This window comes from Equus asinus, chromosome 24 (genome assembly GCF_041296235.1).
Source record: "Equus asinus isolate D_3611 breed Donkey chromosome 24, EquAss-T2T_v2, whole genome shotgun sequence".
In the NCBI taxonomy this organism is placed as follows: domain Eukaryota; kingdom Metazoa; phylum Chordata; class Mammalia; order Perissodactyla; family Equidae; genus Equus; species Equus asinus.
In genome coordinates, this window is record NC_091813.1 from 14,390,381 (window position 1) to 14,403,324 (window position 12,944).

At 43.2% G+C, this 12,944-nt stretch overlaps 1 protein-coding gene across 4 annotated transcripts in view; it reads right to left on the bottom strand.

The window, feature by feature from the left end:
• Nucleotides 1-1,691: 1,691 nt before the first annotated feature.
• SLC17A5 (solute carrier family 17 member 5) overlaps nucleotides 1,692-12,944 on the bottom strand; it is a 69,444-nt gene continuing 58,191 nt past the window's right edge. For 3 of the 4 annotated variants that reach the window (XR_011497788.1, XM_014828636.3, XM_014828638.3), the window contains 2 exons: nucleotides 6,870-6,960; nucleotides 1,692-3,068 (listed from right to left, as the gene is read on the bottom strand). Coding sequence is in view for 3 of the 4 variants with exons in the window: in XM_014828636.3 (XP_014684122.2) it covers nucleotides 2,931-3,068; nucleotides 6,870-6,960 (229 nt within the window). In the remaining variant the exon portion in view is untranslated. The remainder of the gene's footprint in view (nucleotides 3,069-6,869; nucleotides 6,961-12,944) is intronic. The other variant, XM_044757364.2, reaches the window with a different exon arrangement.

The following is a 12,944-nucleotide window of genomic DNA, read 5'->3' on the forward strand; positions in this document are numbered from 1 at the left end:
ATTTATTAAGCAACTAAAACATTAAGACAAACACATGCTGCTCTGAGGTGGGCTGGATGCACCTGCCCGCAGGACCCTCGTGGTGCCTCTAACAGGGAGACAGACACACACGTGTTCACACGTGTTCTTAAGAGAAGGTCATGGGGAGAAGGGAATCGAAGAGCCTGACTGAGTTCCAGGGAGGCCTCGGGAGGGGAAGGACTGTCGAAGGCATCTCTGTACCCTTATTACCTAGCAAAGAGTAGATGTTCACATTTGTTGAATGAATGATTTCTTCCTCATAACTGAGCTTGAGCCCTTGAGTTTAAGATAAACACTCAAAATAAATAACGTGGTGTTTTAGTGGGTCAAAGGAGGAGACCACATTTAGATCATGGAGAGTGCAAGAAATCAAGGGTCATGAAGGAGGTGGAAGGGTCATGAAGGAGGAGGATGAAGAGCGACCTTTCAGGCCCAAGGAATGACATGAGTAAAGGAAGGGGGCAGGGAAAATGAAGAGCTGGTGGGGAAGGGTTGAGCAGCTTGATGCAGAGGCAACAAGGTGTGGCGGGAGATGGGGAGATTGGGAGCAAAGGAGTGCAGGCTGCAGGTAAGTTTCATTGGGTAGGCAAAGGGAAAGCAGGGGGCTCGCCTGGGGGAGCATCCTGATCAGGGAGATGGGGTGTATTGGAACTGACAAGCCAGCACGGGTGGGAAGTCGGACAGAAGAGGACCAGACTAAGGCACTGAGACCACTTAACTTTTCTATTCCAGGTGGAAACAAAAGCCACAAAATTTTATTTAGATGGCAGAGGAATTAAAAAAAATTCCAGAGACCTGGAAAAGTGGAATGGCAAAGACAGGTAGTTCCTTACACACAGGGTTTGGGGTGGGGTGGGAGACTAGGGAGGAGGAAGAATGAAAAATGACTTCAGGTGTCTGCCTGAGTGACTGGGGAAAGGAACTTTTAACAGGAAGACAGAAAGTGGCAGAGACAGCTGGCTTTATTGGGGATGAGAGTGGAGGAGTGAGGCCAGATTTAAACAAGTCTTAGTGCAAAGAAGACAGCGGCTGGGGATGCCCTGCGGGCAGCTGGAAACCTGGTGGTGAACACGTGGCAGCTTGAGTGACAGCTGTTTCGCTTTGCTTTTGTTTGTAAACGTTTTTATTTGAATGGGTTATACTGACACATGTGGTGAAGTGAAAAATCACTCTCCTTCCTACCCTGGCTGCCTGTTCTTCTCCAGAGGTACCCCTGTGCCCAGTTTCCTGAGCATCATTCCAGAGATATTCTGTATATACATAAGTGTTTTTACGTTCCCAGGAGAGTTTTGTATTTTTGTTTTCTAAAAGCTAGAGAAGACTCGTGTGTCTTTGCGACAGAAGGAAAAGAACGAGAAGAGAGGTAGAGGTTGAAGAAGCAAATTACTGGAGGAGTCACTGGAGTGAGGTCGTAGAGGCAGTGGGAGAGGATGGGGCTGGCGACGTTGCTTCAGCAAGAGGAGCGGACCTGCTCAGGGCTAGGAAGGGGGCAGCCTGAGGGCAAGAGAGATTTCTGATGCTGCACCGCTCAGACGGCCCAAGTGCCCTCAGCCTGGTGCCGGCAGAGATGCGTGTAGGGGAGATGGGTGGCTTGAGGAGGATGGCAGGATGATGTAAAATTGCCACTGTGGACGCTGGAAAATACCACAGAACTGTCAGAGCCAAATATTCATCCAGAAAGGTTTATTTTGATGATTTGTAAAAGAAATATCATCATACCAACTTAAAGCTATTTACAAATTAAAAAATAATTTTACAGAAACGTATTCATGTCATATTACATTAAATAGTTTTAGTTAAAACGTTACAGGTAGTGTTGAACAAACACAACAAAACATAAACCAAGTTCTAAATCACATAAATGCCTTCAAAGTGTGCTCGAAAACCACTTAAGATGGTCCAGGAAAAACCTGGAAAAATATGATTTCGGGAACCAGCGGTAAAGAGATCACATCACTGGGTGCAGGTGACGTGGCCGACTAACAGCCACTTGAACCTTGAACTGCAACCAGGAGCTCAGACGCAGGCGGAAAAACACCTAAGAGTTCTTCTTCAATTTACTTAGTCTGGTGTAGCTCACAGAACACAGGACTTGGAAATTTATACTCTGATCCATGTGAAGGTAGTTTTAATCAAGGAGGATGTTATTTGTGGCTAAGTGGGCATCACACTCTTTTTTTGCAGGCTACCTGCCAATCTCTGTTCCAGGGAGCCGGATGGGGCAGCCCTCACGGCGTGGAGCCCGCTGCTCCTGCCCGCCCTGCTTTAGCACACGTGAACAGCCCCAGGGGAAGAACGCCGTCCAAAGTCCGGGTGCTGACCTTGCTCTCAGATGCAGCCTCTGATCAACACTGGCGCTGTCCCCGAGGCCAGGGCCGGAATGCCTGGCAGCTGCCCGGGTACGCTTCCCTCAGTGCAGTTGCCAGGCCACATTACGCAGTGGCCAGCAGCTCCGTGGAGATGCTAAAGTTTGAGACCTGAGTGTCAGGGATTGCTGCTGACAAATAATTTTTATGAGGAAAGTGAACAAAAACAGGTGTTTACCGAGACCTGAGAATTATTATCTACTTTAATTAAGCAAAGGTACAGAGAGGGATCCATTTCAGCTCATTCCTTTAAGTATGGTCCTTAAAAATAAACAGAACTCCCCTACTTCATATTGCCTGACTTGCAGCCAGGTATGTGACCCTAAAGTGTAAGTCCCAGCATACATGTCATTAATAATTAAAAATAGCCATTTTTACTAATCTGGTAACTAGTGACATTTCATGATTACAAGCCTTAAAAATTTAATACAAGTACAATTTTTTCTTGTACACAGAATGCTCACACATTAAAATATTGAAGGCACTTTTAGGTTACATGATAAACAAAAATACATCAATAGAGAGGACTGTTTATTGGTTCCTTCAGTTTCTGTGTCCATGGTAATCGCTGAGAGCCCAGTTCTGTACTTCACCTTTGGCGAACAGTGTGAAGAAAATGGCACCAAATACATTGATAGCAGCAGCGATACAGAAAACAGTTTGCCATTCTGCAATAGTGTTCTATAGAGAAAGAAAAAACCGCAAAGGAAAAAAATGTTTGTTTATAGTCCACTTTATAAAAAAGACTGTGTCACAAGAATGTCACAACAGCAGCATTATTCATAAAAGCCTCAAGGTGAAAACAACACAAATGCCCATCAACAGTGAGATTGTCGTGTATTTGCTCAATGGAATACTATACAGCAATGAGAATGAATGAGCCACAACAACACAAATACATCTCACAAACAAAAGGGTAAGCAAAAGAAGCCAGACACAAAAGAGTACATGCGGAATGATTCCACTGATATAAAGCTGAAAATTAGACAAACGAATTGATCCTGTTAGAAGCCAGGACTGTGGCTCCTCTTGGTGAACGAGGAGTGCTGGGGAGGGACACCTGGGGGCTTTGCAAGGAAGGCACTGTTCTGTTTCTTGATTGGGTACATGGATGTATTAACTTTGTGAAAATTCATCCCGTGGTTTACTTAGGATTTGTGCATTTTTAAAATACACATTACACTTCAATAAAAAGTTTACTAAAAATAAAACACATGGCATGTCCTGGAATCACGTGTTAGCAGGAGAGTATTATGCTCACACATCATCTCCCAAGTCCTTGGGTGGGAGGAGTCAGGTAGATAAGTAAGGAAGCATGGACTTTGAAGTTCAAGCCTGAGGCCCAGCCTGAAAGATTCCACAGGACTCTTGAATGGCACACAACACAGGACACATGTGGGATTTGTCAATAAGAGATGAACAAAACACAGCCGTTCAGTGTATAATCCAGTGGTGTAAAAATATTAAGCAGTCATCTAATTTCTGGGTCACAGGACTAATTTTAACAACCATTTTTCAGATTTTTACAATTTCAATCTAATCAGAGGGCTACATTTGCAGCATTTGAAAAAGAAAAAACAAGCAGTAGAATTGGCAATGAGGAAGGAAAAGGAAAGGCTCTAGGAAGCTAGAATGAGGCCGCTCACTCAGGAAGAAAGGAGCGCTCTGTGGTTGTTGTTACACTTATCTGAGATGGACGTATCGTGATGAAAAAGAAAATCTTACAAATCATCTTAAATTTTAGGAACTGTTTAGATACACTAAGAATGTGTCACTGTTCTAGAGGAGGAGTCAGGCAATGATTACTTCACGGACCAGAAAGGAATGTTTAAGACAGCTTCTCATAACCCCTAAGACAAAGCTGCTCTGTGTGCCCTACAGGATATAAAACACCTCAATGTTATTTGGAGGCAGCAAGGGACTTAAAATCAATCAATTGTACCAGAAATCTTGCATAACTCCTAGTTTGTTTTTTAACGAAAATTCTACCAGTTTTTAGAGAATGCTGTTTTGTAATAAAATAGACTCTCAGACACACTTTGATTTTTTTTCTTTTCTGAGGAAGATTGGCCCTGAGCTAACACCTGTTGCCAGTCTTCCTCTTTTTGCTTGGGTAGTGTGTAGGTCCACCCTGGGATCCCAAGCTGCTGCTGAAGTGGAGTGCGCCAAACTTAACCACTATCCCATGGGGCCAGCCCCGCACTTTGACTTTTAATTATTTCATTATTTATTTATACTCTGACTCATTCCACAAAGTTTTTGAGGTACTGCAGTAATTCTAATTGTAAGAAATTACAATTATAAAGGCGAATGTGTTTCTCCTTCTTAAAAATAAGATCCTTTTACTAACATTAAACAAATGCTATGATAACATATGCCAAATCCAGTTCAGTTCCCACTTTACAAACACTCAAGACGTTAATTTAGGAATCCGTATTTCCCTAGCAGAAGTGCTAGGATTATGAATAATAAGTAAAATTAATACATAGTGATGTGCTGTCTTTGGTTCTTGCATTGCCACAGTGCTCCATGAAGATAAGGCTAAATATTTCTTTTCTTTTTCTTCTTCTTCTCCCCAAAGCCCCCCAGTACATAGTTGTGTATTTTTAGTTGTGGGTCCCTCTGGTTGTGCTACGTGGGACACCACATCAGCATGGCCTGATGAGCGATGCCATGTCCGCGCCCAGGATCCAAACTGGTGAAACCTTGGGCCACCGAAGCGGAGCGCGGGAACTTAACCACGGGGCCGGCCCCGAGGTTAAACATTTCTGATGTGTCCATATTTGAGGCATAGGTTTAGAAAAAAACTTTCCCAACATCCCTTCCTATTAAATGAGAGAAAATAGTAATGAGGAGGCACTGATTCATTTAAGGAAGCAATTAGAAATGGCGGAGAAGAAACAGGAACACCATCTGTGGTGAACACATCCATGTCTGAAGTCAGTATATTCAGTAAATAAGAAACTTTGTAAGCATATCCTGAAATTCTAAGGATTAGATAGTGTTCATTTGATCACAGAAACAAAACAAAGAGAAAATTAAGTCTCTTTTAGAGGTTTAAGTCAGCCTTTTAAAGAATATATTTCACCAGTCCTTGAGTTTTGTTTTTTTTTGGTGAGGAAGATTAGCCCTGAGCTCACATCTGCTGCCAATCGTTGTTTTCTTCTTTTTTTTGGTGAGGAAGACTAGCCCTGGGCTAACATCTGTGCCAATCCTCCTCTGTTTTGTAGTGGGTTGCTGCTACAACATGGCTTGACAAGTGGTGTAGGTCCACACCCAGGATCCAAACCCACAAACCTGGACTGCTGAAGCAGCATGCTGTACCTAACCACTAGGCCACGGGGCCACCCCGAGATTTTTTTAAACAGTAGAAAACTGGAGACGGGACTCTAAGGTGATTTACTTTGATTTCTTTTTTTTTTCTTCTTTTTCTCCCCAAATCCCCCAGTACATAGTTGCATATTTTAGTTGTGGGTCCTTCTAGTTGTGGCCTACTTTGATTTCTTATACAACTAGGCAGCCTTTGAGACTGCCGAGCCTCTGCTGACTGACCTGGTCCCGTGCCGCCTTCCAGCTTCAGGCTGGCCTGTCCCCAGCCCAGCCTGCTTCTCAGGGCTCAGTGCTGGGCCAGGGCAGCCCTTCCCACACCCGGCTCACTCATCCAGGGCTCCTTCTCACAAGCGGTGTTCTCTCCTCTGGGCCATACTCTGCACACACTTCTTGTGCAGCGTTTGTCACATTGTACTTTATTGGATTACATGGAGTCTCTAAATGATGAGTTTCTCAAGTGTAGAATAGTCATTTTGCCTTGGAATCCTCAGTATCTAGCATATTAATAAGCACTCAACCCATGCCGGTTGAACACGTTTGACTACTTCAGGGCTCACTGACTCATGAGGCAGCCCATTCTATACAGAAACAGCTTTAAACCGAGCGCTCTCCTGTTGTCCCCTCATAACTCCCTTCTCTCTGTCTCTGTGGAACTGCCGAGGAGCCCCATCTTTCACGTGGCAGTCCTTCAGGTATGTGAGGACACCCCCGTGTCTTCTCACCCTTCTGCTCCTCTAAGATTCTCTGTTGTATCAACTGTTCCTTATTCATTCTCACAAGATTCCCTGAAGCCTCTCTTCTGTGGATCCACTTCTGGAATAATTTTACATTGCCAGTTTTTATTCGCTCAAACCAAAGACACAAGGTACTTGTGTGGTATAATATAACAACTTTTAAGTACTTGTGTGGTTTCAGCTACAAGGTCTTCATGTAACTGAGTTCTCTGGTTCTGTCTAAAATCTAAAGAGTGTTCTTTGAAAACAGACTCTCCCATCCATTAAGGCACTTAGCTTTTTGTTGCTATAAGGAATTGCATAGGAATAAACATCCGGAATTTTACCCCAATTAAGAAATACTCAACTTTGACACAGATGGGCAGCTTCAAGTGAACTGTTTAGACCTTTTCAGTTTACAAGCAAATCATCTACTTACGCCAGGTGTCAGACTCTTAGCGATGACAGGCCCAGCCATCCCTGGAATGGTGGCGAAGGTGTTGGTGATGCCCAGGAGGATGCCGGCATACCTGCGGAAACAGTGCCACAGAGCTCACAGCTTGCTGCACATTTAAGCGGCTTCCTTCAAAAGACAACTGTACCACTGTCTTCTTGGGACATTTTATGTCTAAACGAAACGTCTTATTGACATAGGACTGAATATTTAGCTGGTGAAAACCCTGCATTTCAATTGTCAATTAGTGTTCTAATGTTATCTAGGGGAACTCGGCCACTGAAACGATCCCTTTCGCAGTGATGTAGAAAAGTGCTGGCATAGGACTTTCACAGACGACTGGATCTAGACAGGAAGACTGATGAGTCTTAAAATTCTTTTGAGTTAAAATAAAGAATTTATTTCCTGATTACAAAATTTATTTCATTGTTGAAAATTGAAAAAAATAACATTAAGAAGAAAATAAAATTACCTATAATTGTTCCATATACCATTAACATTCTGGTAAATATCCTAATTATTTTTGTTTATATGTATATCTTTCATTTTTAAATAGGCGTTTTTTTTTTTTTTTGGGTGAGGAAGATTGGCCCTGAGCTAACATCTGTGCCAATCTTCCTCCATTTTGTATGTGGGATGCCACCACAGCATGGCTTCACAAGCAGTGTGTAGGTCCATGCCAGGGATCTAAACCTGCAAACTGTGGCCCGCCAAAGAGGAGTGCACAAACTTAACCACTATGCCACTAGGCTGGCCTTGTGTTTTTCTTTTTCTTTTTGGTGAGGAAGATTTGCCCAGAGCTAACATCTGTTGCCAATCTTCCTCTTTTTTTGCTTGAGGAAGATTAGCCCTGAGCTAGTATCTGTGCCAGTCTCCCTCTATTTTGTACGTGGGTCACCACCTCAGCATGGCTGACAAGTGGTATAGGTCTGTGCCTGGGATCCGAACCTGTGAACTCGGGCTGCTGAAGTGGAGTGGGTGGAACTTGAACCACTCGGCCACAGGGCCAGCCATATATTTCTAGTATGTTATCACAGAAATGAGATTATATTGAACATACAATTTCACAACTTCTTTGCTCCACTTACTACATACCTGCCTGTAGCTAAGTCCTTGCAAACTGGCCGAGAAATAGACAAGGGGGGCTGCATCGAGTGTGTGTCTGTATGACAAAAAGCATTTTTAATAAACTCAGAAAAAGTTCTCATTTATTTTAAGGGTAAATCTTAGGGAAGTGGGATATTCCTATCTATGTTTAGATGCAAATCTTTAAAGCAAGAATTCCCGCCTGTATTTGGGAAATGCTAATGATCTGTTGATTTCTCCAGTACCTGAGAAATATATGCAGACGAAGGAAGGCTACCCTAGCCAAGATCTTAGGTACCATCCTAAGAAGAAGGAAATGCTTATCATTTTCTATAAAGAAGTCTGACTGGACTGGGAAATCGGAGACCTAACAATTTCCGACCTACCTCCACCGTTAACCATCTGCGTGACTTTGGGCAAGTTAGTGATGGATTATTACTTCCCTTATCATTTATGGGTCATAGATGGATACATGTAACATATCTGGTGGTCCCAGCTGAGCTCCTCTACATCCCAGCAAGGATACTAAAAATTTTTTTTGAGTGTAACACACATATTGAAATGTGCACAAATTGTAACCGTACAGCTTGGTGAATTTTCACCAAGTGAACACAACCATGCCCCTAGCATCCAATCAAGAAACAGAACCTGCTCGTATAAACATTTTAAAGGACATTTTACACACCGTTGAACTGCCTCTCAGTAGTTATAAACTTTAATTTGAATAATCCTAATTTTGTCAGGTCACCCCTACTCAGAAACTGCCATGGATGGTTTAGTGCTCACACTAAGAAGGTGCAATCTTCTGCCTGGCTGTGGTGGCCTGGCCCGGGCCCATGTGCCCAACCTCGTTTCCTATTTCTGCACAACGCACTTCAGATCCAGACAGCTTTATTCCAGCTGCTCACATCTGGCTTGCTCATTCCTGCCACTTGTCTTTATTCACACTATACTACCTGACATCCACACCCTTTCCATCCAAACCTCTTGCTTGGCACCTCTTCCATGAAGCTTTCTCTGTCTAGTTCAGTTCATACTGAGCTCTGCCTTCTCAGGATCTTTACTGTTCTTCAAGCTGGTATCACATTTTCTAAGAGGAGACTGTTCTCTAATTCTAACTCTGCAGTCTCACTGCAAACCCACTTTTACTCCCCTTTATTACTTCCAGCGGCCAGTTCAACATATATGCTCATTCAATACGTGCTGACGAGAGAAGTGGCACGTGGCCCACATTTATTCTAGGCCCCAGGCCTGGACTCCTGGGGCTCTGGTCACACTGACTGCTGGAGCTCTGTCCCATGAAGACTAGCACCTCCCTTGGGCACTGGCTCCAAAGGGTGCCGATTCCTGATCAGGAATTTCATATAAATGGAATCATACAGTACACAACCTCTAGGATTTCATACTAGGGTCACTAAACATCGTTTCAAGTTGTGTGTATCAACAGTTCATTCCTTTTTTGTTGCTCTCTCTTTTAATTGAAGAAACTGCGATTTTTGTCCTGTAGATAGTCCTACATTCTGGATTTTGTAGATTGCATGTATGAGGCATCATTTAACATAATCTCGTCCTCTGTATTTCCTGTACACTGGTAGTATCTAGACTCTAGATCCTCGAGGGTTCATTAGATTTAGGTTTGATATTTTTAGCAAGAAAACTTGGGGCCAGCCAGTGGCCGACTGATTAAGTTTGCATTCTGCTTTGGCAGCCTGGGGTTTGCCGGTTTGGATCCTGGGCGTGGACCTACACACCACCATCAAGCCATGCTGTGGCGGCATCCCCAGAACCAGAGACTTAAACTAGGATATACAACCATGTACTGGGGCTTCGGGGAGGAAAAAAAAAGCAGGAAGACTGGCAACAGATGTCAGCTCAGGGCCAGTCTTCTTCATACACAAAAAAAGTTAAAGGTGGTGGTGGAGCTAAAAATTACTTAACCAAGTAAATGGCATTTCTTAATTTATTTTTCATAAAAGTCACTAAGGCATATACAAAGTTCAATTAGAACTTTTAATTTTTCATGAAATAATCAGTGTTATTATAAAATAAAATTTCAGTCAAAATTAAAGAAGCTTAATGTTTATTGTCCATATAGTCTTATTGTGGGATAATACTATTTCTAATAGGGTGTAGGATCCTCAATACCTTGGCTGTGGACTACTGATCTGAAATTCCTCTTCCCATTTTGGATGTGGAAAAGTGCCTGCTAAGGACTGAACTGTGTCCTCCCAAAATTCTTATGTTGAAGGCCTAACCCCAATGTGACTGTATTTGGAGAGACGACTTTTAGGAGGTAATTAAGGTTAAATGAAGGCATAAGGGTAGAGTCCTAACCTAACAGGACTGGTGGCATTACAGGAAGAGGAAGAGAGAGACTGGTCTATCTCTGTGAGCACGTACCAAAAAAAGGCCCCCTGAGGACACAGGGAGAAGGCGGCTGCGTGCCAGCCAGGAGGAGAGGCCTCAGCAGAACCCGACCCTGCTGGCAGCCTGATCTCAGACTTCCAGCCTCCAGAACTGTGAGAAAATAGATTCTGTTCTTTAAGCCACCCAGTCTGTGGTATTTTGTATGGCAGCCTGAGTGGACTCACACAGGGTCTAAATAAAAAATCCTGCAGAACCTAATTCAGTTATCTATAAACACCACAAATTTTTATGTTCAAAACTCACGCATACAGGATGCAATAACAAAGCCAGCAGCACAGATCTTTCCGGCTTGTGCCCTTTAGGGAGTGTATCTTAAACTAACCAAGCTTGGCAGAACTGTCTGTCCTTTTGAACCATTAACACCTTGGCAGGAGGAGGAGCCGACCGCACTGTGGCAGCCTTTTCAGCGGCAGGTGTTAACAACGCCGATGAGTGCTGTGAACTCTGAATGTCAGCACCAAGAAGCTCACTCAGGCATTCACACTGCACTTGGCCAGGAAGGGCCAGGAAAGATTGATGACTGCTCAGAGAAAAACATGTTGTACCGACTCAGTCTGGATTCCGTGCTACTGGAGTACTAGAATTCTGTGGGACTAACAGTTAAAATCTATCTAATACCCTTGAATCTGGGCAACAAAATTATCCATAGAAAATCCCCACTTTAGTCTATAGAAGAAAAGGCTTAGAAAATACCATGTACACATTTATATGTTAATAGGAACACTGACTGTTTATTAAGAAACATTATGTCAGGCACGGATCTAAGTATTTTATGCATATTATCCCATTTTAATAGTAAAATCAACCCCCTGAGGTAGGGATTATTATCTTCATTCTATAGATGAAGAAAGAAAGACTGTAAAATGTTACCCAATTTGTCTGAATCCAAATCGGTATTTAAGAATTTAGTTATAATCTATAACTCTGCCTTGTTAAAAACATAGTCATCACTGAATTCAATCTGTAGGAAAGATCAATTTTCTCATGCTTAATTTTTCACCAGAGGCCTCATTGCTGAATGCTTAAAGGTCTGTGGTCCCTGAATGCTTGTGTTCTGACCGGCAGAGTGTCACCCACTGCATGGCACTCTGGTTACCAGAGACAAAAAGTGCCTATGCAACAACACAGTCATGAGATCTGTAACCCCAGTTACTCAAAGATACAGGGAACTAGAAACAACTAGATGCTTTGAACCAAGAAATGCTAGTTGGAAAATAAAAACTGAGAGCTCATCTGAAAGGTTGAATCAAAATATAAGGGAGACAAATAATTTTGACTTTGACTAGCGTATCTTACATTTGTACAGCTGTATAATTTTAAAAGTTACGTATGCTGTTCACAGCACACAGACACACGTTGACCACAGCCAGAAGCCTGGTGCCTTATATGGCACCACTCTTCCTCTGAGGCACACAGGCACCACCCACTCTCCTAACTTCTACAACCATTTGCTGGCATCACTTATGTCATTAAGTTTGGCTTCATATCCTATCTAGATAACTGTCTTTTTTACTTATAATACTCACACAATGTCAGGGCTGCACCAGGATCTTTAAGATGTAGAGTTCAACCACTCAGCTGATGCTTAAAACCTAGTTGCAGGATCCCGCCTAGCACTGTCCAGGAGATGCCTCTGGACATGACCGGATCACCCTCCAAGCCAGCATAAGCTTGCACAGATGCGAGCAGGGACCATGCTACTTTTATGATTGTCTTAACATTTGCTACTTACTTGAAAGATCTTAAAAACTGCTCATCGTAGATGCACTAGTAGTTATTTTGAGAACTCAGGGAACAGAACTCATTGCAGAGAACGGACACATACTCTGGCTGCCTCAGTGAACGTGGACCATGCAGCTGGAAGACGGGAGTTGAGACTTAGGTCTGCCATGTACTAGCTGTGACTCTGGAAGTCACGTAACTCCTCCATGCTGGAGTTTCTTCCTTTCAAAATAGTCCTTTGTGTTCAGATGTTGAACACAACCTCCTGTGTTATCTTCACATGTGGTAGTGGATGTGACTGATGGCCTCCTCAGCACCCATTCCATGAGGTTTGAGGGGCACTGGCTCGTTCACCTCTAACTTGAGGGGTGGGTGCTGATCCCCATAAAGTCAAATGGTATTCCCTTGGATATGTGACAGTTTTTTTTTTAAAGCAAATTTATTTTATTTTTTTCAGGAAGATTAGCCCTGAGCTAACATCTGCTGCCAATCCTCCTCTTTTTGCTGAGGAAGACTGGCCCTGAGCTATCATCCGTGCCCACCTTCCTCTACTTTATATGTGGGATGCCTACCACAGCATGGCTTACCAAGCGGTGCCAAGTCTGCACCCAGGATCCGAACTGGTGAACCCGAGGCTCCGAAGTGGAACATGAGCACTTAAACGCTGCGCCCCTGTGACTCAGTTTGGTTCGAGAATGAAGCCCAGGACTTATTTCCACATTGGGAGAGGAAAAGATCCTTTTCTTTCTTGATTGATGTGAATGCAAAAGCAGGTAACTCTTGTCATTACTGGCAATCATTTCATTGTGTGATTTTACAAGCAGA